The sequence below is a fragment of the Dendrobates tinctorius genome, unplaced genomic scaffold (genome assembly GCF_039654945.1).
Source record: "Dendrobates tinctorius isolate UK_male_01 unplaced genomic scaffold, ASM3965494v1 ptg000257l, whole genome shotgun sequence".
In the NCBI taxonomy this organism is placed as follows: Eukaryota; Metazoa; Chordata; class Amphibia; order Anura; family Dendrobatidae; genus Dendrobates; species Dendrobates tinctorius.
Genome location: NW_027361924.1, coordinates 926,610 through 939,571, shown reverse-complemented (window position 1 = coordinate 939,571; position 12,962 = coordinate 926,610). Strand labels below are relative to the sequence as shown.

The 12,962-nt window shown below is 37.2% G+C and overlaps 1 protein-coding gene across 1 annotated transcript in view; it reads right to left on the bottom strand.

The window, feature by feature from the left end:
• Nucleotides 1-2,381: 2,381 nt before the first annotated feature.
• Nucleotides 2,382-12,962, bottom strand: part of HS3ST6 (heparan sulfate-glucosamine 3-sulfotransferase 6) — a 48,575-nt gene continuing 37,994 nt past the window's right edge. The window contains exon 2 of the mRNA XM_073558423.1: nt 2,382-3,275. Within this exon, the coding sequence (XP_073414524.1) occupies nt 2,657-3,275 (619 nt within the window). The 3' untranslated portion in view covers nt 2,382-2,656. The remainder of the gene's footprint in view (nt 3,276-12,962) is intronic.

Sequence of the window (12,962 nt, the reverse complement as noted above, 5' to 3'; positions counted from 1 at the left end):
TCTCCGCTTTCACGGGCTCTCATCTGTGATAATATTTCAAAGTGTGGTGATTGAGCAGATGACAACCATTGTTTTCTGCTCTGGGCCCAGCACTAAATGGCAGCTGGTAATAGTATTGGCCCAGGGTGCAAGAATCGGGGTAAGGTAAGACGGCAGGAATGTGTTCACAGAAATACTGATGTGTTCTAGTGTCTGCAGGTCGCACAGAAGTGGAAATAGGTCAAAAACAGCTGCAGGAGCCTCCGACAATCAGCGGCGATGTCAAGGGTGACCAAATCAAGAAACATGGGAAGATCATTGCTAATGAGGACTCCGGTGACTTTATAACATTTTTTCAATCGTGCGATGGTTTCTCGCTGTAGTATTTTAACCATTGCTACCGTATTAGCAGAATCTCGATTCCCTTTCAGACATTATAGAAACAAACTCATAAAAAAAAAATCCACAGCATGGGTCATAGGGAAAATGCGCATTGGGGCAGTATTATATTCAAGACCCCATCACCCTTAACGTTTCTGGAGCATCTATCAAACTCTTCCAGGTGACATCAACCTTTGGCAGGAATTCATCATACTATTACTAAAGTACTTCCACCATAAAAAGGATCCACCACACTATCAACCAGTGTGCTTTAATATTTGGAGGGGATCCGCCACACTATCACTTTGGTTGGGTGTCCTCAAGTTTAAATTGAGGATCAATTACATTCACAAATCACCTAATATGATTTCAAATTGTTAAAAGAATCATCCATGTGACCTCACTTTTTGAGGATCAACCATAAACCTATGTGACCTCAACTTTTTAAGGTAATATACAATACAATCTACTAGGGTAATTTACATTTTTACAAGACTCATGACACCATCGTTTTGTGTGACTTTAACCTTTTAAGTGGGTGGGAGAATCTATGACACTATCCCCTTGTAAGATCTCAACCTTTTTGTGGGATCCACCACATTATACCACACGTGACCTCAACTTAAGGGTGAATTTATCACAATATCCACCCAGGTGACCACAACTTTTTGGGGATCTACCACCCTATCCCTCTGTGTGGCCACATATTTTTTCAGGATTTACCACATTAACCCACTCTATGACTTCACTTATTGAGGCGTGTACTACACAATCCCACTAGGTGGTCTCAATTCTTATGAGATCCTCTAAATTATGTGACCTCAACTTTTTGTGAGTCCACCACACTTCCCCATGCAACCTGAACGTTTAAACTTTTGGCAGGAAATCATTATACTATTACAATGATGACATTAAAGGTGATCCACCATGTTATAAGCCAATGTGGTCAAAAGTTTAGCAAAGATATACCACCACACTATCACATTGGCTAAGTGTCCTCACGTTTAAGGGGGGATCCACTACATTATCACATTCTATGATCTCAGATTGTTAGGGAATTCACCACACGTCCTACTAAACGGATCTACCCTAAACTTGCGGGATGTTATCTTTTCAAAGGAATCTATAATGTAATCCTCTTGAGTAACTTACATTTTTATGGAACCCATGGCATCTTCCTCTTGTGTGATGTCAGCGTTTTAGGGAGGGGTGAACTATCATACTATACCCTTGTGCAACCTCAACTTTTCTGTGGGATCCATCATGCTATTCCCCTATGAAACCTCAACTTGCAGGGGAATTTATCACACTATCCATCTAAGTGATTACAACACTATCCGTCTAAGTAACCTCAACATTTTAGGGGAATGTGCCATGCTATACAGTATCTCTGTGAGGCCTTAACTTTTTGGGGATCCACTACATTGTACCTCTAAGTAACCTTAATGTTTTAGTGGAACATTATCCCACTGTGTGACTTCAACTTTTGGAGGTTATCCAACGTGGGTAACCTCAAATTCTGTGGTATTTACCACACTATTTTTCCGAATGACCTCAATTTTCAGAAGGATTCATCACAGTATCACCTTCTGTGATCTTAAGTTATGAGGGGAACCACCGCTCTATCATTCTTTTAGACCTACATTTTGCAGAAGAGATCCATCACATTAGCCTGGTCTGTTACCTCTACTTTTAAGTTGATACATCACACTTGTCCAACCAATGTGACTTCAACTTTTTGAGCGGATCCACCACATTATCCAACCAATGTGACCTCAACTTCTTGAGGGTATTCACTATCGTATTGTATAAAATGACTAACGAAGGCATCGGAACCATGGATGCCAGGAAGAAGGCTCCATAGAGGCTACCCAAGAAAAGAGAAGGTCCAGCTAGAGAGGGCAAAGGCTCAAGAAGTGTGACATGTCATTATCAAACTCCTAATATGGGACCTTTTGGGTCATCTCATGTTCTGGAAAAACATAACACTCAGTTACCTCCAGTTTCTTTTTTTTTTTTATTACTTGTGCTTGAAATATTGGTCTCTACACCATAGTCATGTATAACGTTCACTCTTATATAAATACGGTACTTATTAAAATAGTAAAAAAAAAAAGGTTTTAACTGGAACCCAATAATATGTACAATGCTTCAAATGTGATTGTGATTTAAAAATTTCTAATGGGTATTTACCCTCCTGGGACTATTTGTGGCCCCGTTATGCATCAAATAACATAAGAAATGCCCCATTATTTCATATTAAAGATACTAGTCCAGTCAATGGCATAGAAAAACATCAGTCCCAACCAAAGTTGTGGCCAGTCATCTGGTAAAACTTCATGTTGTAAGGTCGGTAAAACTCCTGGAGACGTAACAAAAGTGTCTTATCTATTTCAGGGTGTGGACGCCCCTTGGATTTGCCTAGACATCTTGGCTTACCACTTCCCTCCGGCTTCTTCAGGCAAGGAAATCCCTTGGTTTTATTGAAGTAGAAATGTTTATCTATTATGACCCTCTTTAACCCCAAAAAATCCTGAACTCGGCCCATTTCCCCTGCAGGGTCACTGACCAGTCTCTCCCCGCTGACAAAAAGGAATTTTGAGAGTGGGAAGTATTGGAGCCAGTTCTCTAAATGCTTAGCATAGATGCCAATACGGATGGCACTCCAGGTAGTATCAATTGTCCCCACACTGGTGTTTTTGAAGGCCAACGTTTGGAAGGTGGGTAATGATGGAGTTTTTGACAGAGTCTGTGTATAGTCAGAGATGGCCCTGGTCACTGGATTTCTCACCACCACGATGAGCTTTGTGTCCTTAGACATGTTGTAAATTCGTCTTGGCGCCTCTGGGGTTACAAAATAACTTGGAGTCTTCTCCATTGTGATCTGTCCATCTAAAGTCCGAGGCATCAAGTTCCTAAGTAAAAAAAAGAATAGATATAATGTGTTAGCACTGATTGAAGTCATAACTTATGGAACTTCTATGAGTAAATCACTGGTAATCTGGTGGGAAAGGCTGGCACTAAGTGTTCGGTTCTTCTGCAGCACAACCGCAGGAAAAATGAAGTACTACATGTGCCCATTCACGTCAGGTCCTCCAGGGGATGAGAGACACTTGCCTTGACTTTATTAACTTAGCATTCCCTAATAGGGTGTATGAAGTTGTTTTTTTCTGAACTTGACAAGCCCTGTTAGGGGTATTTATTGATCCAGCTGTATGGTAGGAACCAAGTAAGAACCAGCAGAAGGCCTTATGTTCCCCTCCAGGAGTTTTTCATTAATGTTAATTACATAAATAATTCCACTCACCCTTAAAAAGTATATTTTACTGTCAAGATGTTGTAACTTTTATTAATTAGTTCCTCAGATCTATTCACAGGAAAAGTCAAGTGCCAGCCATATGGCCTCCATTACAATGCCAGAAATATAACCTCAACGGACATTGTCATCAAACGTTTTAATCTACCATTAGAAGAGATCTGTCCGGTATTTTGTCATCCCCTGGTGTCATCAGATTAAGTATAGAATAAGCTATAGTTATACAGGCTTTCCTAATTGGATGTAGAATTCTGCAGACACTAAGGCACAGGAGAGGCTGCAGACTGCGCCCCATGCAGCAGCGTGCAGCATGTCACAGGCACTGTGCAAACCAAAGTTCACAACAGCCGGGAATCAACTCAGAATACAAAGGACTAAGTAAATTTGCGGCACTGACATCACACATTATGATACCTGGTGATGTTATTTCCCATGAAAAACTATGATTTTTACAATGTTTCAAATAAATTGGGCAGGGTTTTCTTAAAAGTTCAAACTGTTTAAAAAACTATTTATACAAACAATGTTTTTTTTTTTCAATTTTAATGTGACCATTAAATTTTGTTATGAAGGTGTTAACCGTCTACAGATTTTTTTTTCTTTTAAAGCAAACCCAAATTGATCTGAAATTGCCATGTGCACCTAAATGATTATCCAATGACACATGGCCAAGGTCAATTCAGGAAAGACTCTGAATACAAAGAAGAATCATGTTTTGTGTTTATACAAATGATTAAACCAAAGTCCTGCATTCTCACTTTTCTGTTGCTCTTGGGAATGAAAGACGCCTGAACTATCTGCAGCCAACTAAAATATTGTGAAAATAATAACCTACACTGGGATTTCCTGCTCCAGGAGTGGAGGGTGCATGACAAGTCAATCGTTATTTTCCTGTCCTGCTCCTGGAATAAACCCTAGAACTGTCGTCATCCAATACAGGACCTGTCAATCAGAACGTAGATACAGTAATGATGTTTGCGTACCATACCCACTCCGCATTCATGTAGTCATCAACAACCACTTGTGCAATACACAAGGAAATATCTATTATATTACTGTAACTTTATGAACAAGAGCATAACTACTATAATACTGCTCCTATGTACAAGAATATAACTACTATAATGCTATCCCCTATGTACAAGAATATAACTACTATAATACTGCCCCATCTACAAGAATATAACTACTATAATACTGTCCCTATGTACAAGAATATAACTACTATAATACTGCTCCTATGTACAAGAATATAACTACTATAATACTGCTCCTATGTACAAGAATATAACTACTATAATACTGCCCCTATCTACAAGAATATAACTACTATAATACTGTCCCTATGTACAAGAATATAACTACTATAATACTGTCCCTATGTACAAGAATATAACTACTATAATACTGTCCCTATGTACAAGAATATAACTACTATAATACTGCCCCTATCTAGAAGAATATAACTACTATAATACTGCTCCTATATACAAGAATATAACTACTATAATACTGCTTCTATGTACAAGAATATAACTACTATAATACTGCTCCTATATACAAGAATATAACTACTATAATACTGCTCCTATGTACAAGAATATAACTACTATAATACTGCTCCCATATACAAGAATATAACTACTACAATACTGCCCCTATGTACAAGAATATTACTACTATAATACTGCTTCTATCTACAAGAATATAACTACTATAATACTGCTCCTATATACAAGAATAATTACTATAATACTGCTCCTATGTACAAGAATATAACTACTATAATACTGCCCCTATGTACAAGAATATAACTACTATAATACTGCTCCTATGTACAAGAATATAACTACTATAATACTTCTCCTATGTACAAGAATATAACTACTATAATACTGCCCCTATGTACAAGAATATAACTACTATAATACTGCCCCATGTACAAGAATATAACTACTATAATACTGTCCCTATGTACAAGAATATAACTACTATAATACTGCTCGTATGTACAAGAACATAACAACTATAATACTGCTCCCTATGTACAAGAATATTACTACTATAATACTGCCCCTATGTACAAGAATATAACTACTATAATACTGCTCCTATGTACAAGAATATAACTACTATAATACTGCCCCTATCTACAAGAATATAACTACTATAATACTGCTCCTATATACAAGAATATAACTACTATAATACTGTCCCTATGTACAAGAATATAACTGCTATAATACTGCCCCTATATACAAGAATATAACTACTATAATACTGTCCCTATGTACAAGAATATAACTACTATAATACTGTCCCTATGTACAAGAATATAACTACTATAATACTGCTCCCTATGTACAAGAATATTACTACTATAATACTGCCCCTATATACAAGAATATAACTACTATAATACTGCCCCTATCTAGAAGAATATAACTACTATAATACTGCTCCTATATACAAGAATATAACTACTATAATACTGCTTCTATGTACAAGAATATAACTACTATAATACTGCTCCTATATACAAGAATATAACTACTATAATACTGCTCCTATATACAAGAATATAACTACTATAATACTGCTCCTATGTACAAGAATATAACTACTATAATACTGCCCCTATCTACAAGAATATAACTACTATAATACTGCTCCTATATACAAGAATATAACTACTATAATACTGTCCCTATGTACAAGAATATAACTGCTATAATACTGCCCCTATATACAAGAATATAACTACTATAATACTGTCCCTATGTACAAGAATATAACTACTATAATACTGTCCCTATGTACAAGAATATAACTACTATAATACTGCTCCCTATGTACAAGAATATTACTACTATAATACTGCCCCTATATACAAGAATATAACTACTATAATACTGCCACTATCTAGAAGAATATAACTACTATAATACTGCTCCTATATACAAGAATATAACTACTATAATACTGCTTCTATGTACAAGAATATAACTACTATAATACTGCTCCTATATACAAGAATATAACTACTATAATACTGCTCCTATATACAAGAATATAACTACTATAATACTGCTCCTATGTACAAGAATATAACTACTATAATACTGCTCCCATATACAAGAATATAACTACTACAATACTGCCCCTATGTACAAGAATATTACTACTATAATACTGCCTCTATCTACAAGAATATAACTACTATAATACTGCTCCTATATACAAGAATAATTACTATAATACTGCTCCTATGTACAAGAATGTAACTACTATAATACTGCCCCTATGTACAAGAATATAACTACTATAATACTGCTCCTATGTACAAGAATATAACTACTATAATACTTCTCCTATGTACAAGAATATAACTACTATAATACTGCTCCTATATACAAGAATATAACTACTATGATACTGCTCCTATGTACCAGAATTTAACTACTATAATACTGCTCCTATCTACAAGAATATAACTACTATAATACTGCTCCTATATACAAGAATATAACTACTATAATACTGCTCCCTATGTACAAGAATATAACTACTATAATACTGCTCCTATATACAAGAATATAACTACTATAATACTGTCCCTATGTACAAGAATATAACTGCTATAATACTGCCCCTATATACAAGAATATAACTACTATAATACTGTCCCTATGTGCAAGAATATAACTACTATAATACTGTCCCTATGTACAAGAATATAACTACTATAATACTGCTCCCTATGTACTAGAATATTACTACTATAATACTGCCCCTATATACAAGAATATAACTACTATAATACTGCCCCTATCTAGAAGAATATAACTACTATCATACTGCTCCTATATACAAGAATATAACTACTATAATACTGCTTCTATGTACAAGAATATAACTACTATAATACTGCTCCTATATACAAGAATATAACAACTATAATACTGCTCCTATATACAAGAATATAACTACTACAATACTGCCCCTATGTACAAGAATATTACTACTATAATACTGCCTCTATCTACAAGAATATAAAAACTATAATACTGCTCCTATATACAAGAATAATTACTATAATACTGCTCCTATGTACAAGAATATAACTACTATAATACTGCTCCCTATGTACAAGAATATTACTACTATAATACTGCCCCTATGTACAAGAATATAACTACTATAATACTGCTCCTATGTACAAGAATATAATTACTATAATACTGCCCCTATCTACAAGAATATAACTACTATAATACTGCTCCTATATACAAGAATATAACTACTATAATACTGCTCCCTATGTACAAGAATATAACTACTATAATACTGCTCCTATATATAAGAATATAACTACTATAATACTGTCCCTATGTACAAGAATATAACTGCTATAATACTGCCCCTATATACAAGAATATAACTACTATAATACTTCCCCTATGTACAAGAATATAACTGCTATAATACTGCCCCTATATACAAGAATATAACTACTATAATACTGCTCCTATATACAAGAATATAACTACTATAATGCTGCCCCTATGTACAAGAATATAACTACTATAATACTGCCCCTATATACAAGAATATAACCACTATAATACTGCCCCTGTGTACAAGAATACAACTGCTATAATACTGCCCCTATATACAAGAATATAACCACTATAATACTGCCTCTGTGTACAAGAATATAACTAGTATAATACTGCCCCTATATACAAGAATATAACTACTATAATACTGCCCCTATGTACAAGAATATAACTACTATAATACTGCTCCTATATACAAGAATATGACTACTATAATACTGCCCCTATATACAAGAATATAACTAATATAATACTGCCCATATGTTCATAAACTTCCATCCCTTTGGCTGTCCCTAACCTCGGGGCGATCTGAGTCAGCCAAAGGGCTGAATGTGGACTGTGGGTTGCAGTATGCCCGGGCCTATTTTTGATGTATGGAATCTAGACTTTTTTTTAGGTCTTATTTATGTAGGATTCATATTTCTATAACATATGATTCAGCTAAAAAAAAAATTGTGCATGTAATCATCCAGTTTATAGACGGCTTCCCAAGCACTCGTGCACTTCTCCTGCATTTTGGGGAAAAGCAGAGGCCTTTCATGTTTAATAGCAGGAATTATAGTTTGTAAAGCGAAGTTTAGGAGCTTTGTACAATGGTAGACGACATCTGTAGAGCTCTTTCATGGGTAATAAACCAGACAAAGCACAGGTGTTCTGAAGGATCATAAAATACACTGTACTATAACGAAAGCCATGCCAACCTCAGTGAGCCTGTACCTGTATAGTGCCAAGGGAACTATACATTTTACCCAAGTTAAGTACATGATGCAACCATCTTCTATACTTGTTTACCTTTTATTAACTCCTATTTGAATTACAGGGGTAGAGGCTAAACACATGACTTGTATACAGCCTGCAACTGATATATGATCACGGTTTGTACCTGCAGTCACCACTAGGGGGAGCTCACTGTATACAGATTTATACAGCTCTTCAATAAAAGATGTAAAAAAAATCTATATTTAGTGACCTAAACCTAGTTGTTGCTGTATGAAACCACATGCAGTGAGTTCCTCCAAATGGTGGCTGTATACATCCATATGGTGTGAACTTTCTCTAGTGGTGGCTGTATAAATCTGTATGAAGTGAGCTTCTCCTAGTCGTGTTCGAATAAATTTACCTACTGTGAGCTCCCCCTAGTGGTGGCTGTATAAATCTGTATGCAGTGAGCTCCTCATAGTGGTGTCTATAAATGTACCTACAGTGAGCTCCCCCTAGTGGTGGCTGTATAAATCTGTATGCAGTGCACTCCACCTAGTGGTGTTTGTATAAATGTACCTACAGTGAGCTCCCTCCTAGTGGTGGATGTATAAATCTGTACGCAGAGAGCTCCTCCTAGTGGTGGATGTATAAATCTACCTACAATGAGCTCCCCCTAGAGGTGGCTGCACACAGGCAGAACACTAACGTTTGAAAAGTCAAAAGAGGCAGAGCTCACGGTATACATATATCAGTGCAAAATTGTAGACCTAAAAAGACCTATATTTTTGTAGAACAAGTAGTGGAGCTTTCAAAGGAAATGGGACCTAATGTCTTTAGTGAATACCCCCAATAGGGAGTTCCTGTAAATGCATTTTGTGCCAAGTCAATAACATATGTAAACAAAACTCCAGGGATTGGCTGATTTTTATTATTATAACCACGCCCCATCAACAACCCATCCACACCCCAAGAGTGTGCCTCTGACCGCTGGATTTGGCATCACAACATTTTTGCAGTCTGGGAGGTTTTCCCTTGCTCCTGGGGCCTCCCAGATGATCCTCGGAGGTTTGACTAGTATTCATGGTACGAAGTGAGATGTCCAAACCGTCTGCGAATCCCCAGACCTGAACTCAACAGTCTGATATGTGCTTATGAGACTGCTGAGTTGGGGGTCATGAGACCCATGGCTGGTCCAGACATTGCAGTCCGCTCATGGATTGTGAATGTTGGATGTCTGGAATGCGACATTACTCCTATGGACAGTCCATAATAAATAACCTCTGCAAGTGGTGGCTTCCCGAATAGGGTCCTGAAAAAGGATAGCACAGACGTTCTAGTAGAGCGTACCACTTAAGGAAAGAAAGTTGTGGGTAGGATCATTGGGGGTTGACTAGTGAGATAATGTCCCCCCTTGCCTGGAATATTTTCGCCAAATTTGAAGGTTATTTCTAAGTCAAGAAACAAAGGTACAATGTTTGTAACAAAGGTGAAGAGAAATATTTTTGCTCCCTACTTGAATTGATGGCCAATTTGGACTGTCAGATACAGAACCCAATGTTAAATACGGTTATAAGAACCAGCTGAAAAAATACGATGGAAATAATCGAGGTCTCAGTACTCCGTTCTTCAAGGGAGCAGATTCCATGTTTTCCCCCAACGTTCTACAAAGGTCCATTGACGCTCAGGGCCCCTCGGTGGACGCTCCGCTGGGTTTACGGGACTCTCCATTAGTGTTAGAAGCACTGGGGTCTGGATTTTACAGGCTTTTTCTACTTTTTCTATAATCCACCAACTTTTCTAAGTTTCCTCTTTATTCGTAACTTAATACTTAGAGAATTTTCGATCATGCCAACAAGGACAAAAGTCGTAATCGGATCAAAAATGCAGAAAAAAAACATTGTTACATTGAGGGCCAAGGACCAAAAATCGGTAAGCTGTAAAAGTTATTACTGCAGAAATCCTGGACGTGTCTGGATACCTGAACGTGTTCATTCAGAATTTAGTATCATCTTAAATAATAAAATAATATCAGTTTGAAAAAATAATAATTCAAAGGTCAGAATACGACCACCATTTGCCACGTCACGTCATCACCATGCCCGTGTTATCATCATCACAGGACTGGGCAGGTCACTGCCACCTACAACATCAACTCACTCCTTTTCTGCTGCTGCAATTATACCAGTGATCTGATTGGCTACAGAATATTTTATTCCTTGGCCAAGAAGAAAATTTGATACACAGGAACAAGCCCTGCAGCTAAGGATCAGTTTTAAAGGGCGTTGTTCCTTGTTCGGACATCTGAAAATCACATAGTGAATTCTTTAACTTGAGAGTGAGAGCTGGTAACAGAGGAGGTGGACCGGTCATTTATTACCATTTACTGATTGCCAGACCCTCAGCCATCAAGTGATCGCTGGGTCAATGTCACGATCCATTTTAGGATCTGTGTCAGAGTCTGGATTCTCTTTTATAAACCTTTTTACTTTCAGGCCCTCGGGGGTTAATATGGGTTTATACCCCCGGTGGCCGCTGGAGTTTCTACAAGTTTAGTGAGTCTGCTTCTGGGGTTTTCCCCCCCGGTGGCCACTGGCTGGTGTTACTACAAGTTTAGTGAGTCTGCTTCTGGGTTTCCCTCCCCAGTGGCCGCTGGTGTTACTACATGTCTTATTAGTAAAGCGGTGGGACCAGTGTCCGCACTTGCCAGTTCCCTAGTAAGTGATAGGTGCAGGGCAAGTGAGGGACCTAGGTATCCTGGTCGGCGACAGTTTGAAAGAACCTGTATAGGGAACGTGAGGAGAGTTCAGGGCTCTTCCTTAGGAGAGTGCAGGAGGTGTCCAATTCCCCGTTCCCTATTGAAGGGCCCACCGTTGTAATTGTGTCCCCGGTGTCCCCTTGTTTTGTGTTGTTGTTTAGTGACTGACCGATCGTCGGGTCGCGTCACGCAGGGCCAGTCGCCCCGTGACAGTCAGTCTGATCAAGCCAATGGGTGGTTTCTTTCATTGACAGCAAGCAGAGGTCTTAAAAATTGTCCTTAATGAAAGCAAAAATATATTAGGAGGCTACAATGGTTGATGGAGATATCCTTTCAGGAGCTAAGTCCACTCCACACAGGGTCGGTGACAGCTGTGTTATACAGACAGCATCTGCCTATAAGAGTAGCGACTGGTGAGAGCCCCATCACCGCTGGTGAACCCCCTAAATCCTGCAAAAGCGACACTATAAAATACTGTAAAATGTGAAAAAAAAATTAAATTCCCCAATGTAAAATAAAGAGATAAAAAATAAGCATCCATAAAAGTCCGATCTATTCAACTAGAAAATTATTTAACCCATTAGGCTAGTGTCATAAAGAAGAAAAAAAAAATCAGTTTAAAATAAAGAAATAGAAAAAAAAAGCATATTCGGAATTTGGATATTTGGCATGTGAAAATATGCCATGAAAATATAAAACATTTTAACCCATTAAGGCTAAAGAAAAAACAAACACCAGAATTTTGCCCAAATTTTTGGGCTCGCATAATTTTGCCAAAAAAAAATGCAATAAAAAAGTCATCAAAATTGTACTACTAATAACGACAGCTCGGCATGTAAAACAAACACGCCGTTAACAAGGAAAAAAACGATACAGGTTTGGTATCACCGTACTCGTAGTGAACTGTGGAATCATGGTGCCAGGTCGTTTATTCCCGAACAATTAAAAAAAAAAAGAGTAGAAACTCAAAAAAAAAATGGAGGAATTGAATTGTATATTTTTCTCCATTTCACCCCACTTGGAATTTTTTTTTCTTGCAGTTTTTCAAGACATTATATGGTAAAGTGAATAGTGTCATTCAAACCTTCAACTTGTCCAAAACCTAAGGCAATATTTAAAAAAAAAAAAATCAGAAAACATATGGCCTTTGGAAGAATAGAATTAAAGAAAAAAAAAACCGTAACTGCAGCGGAACGGGCCTAATATTTTT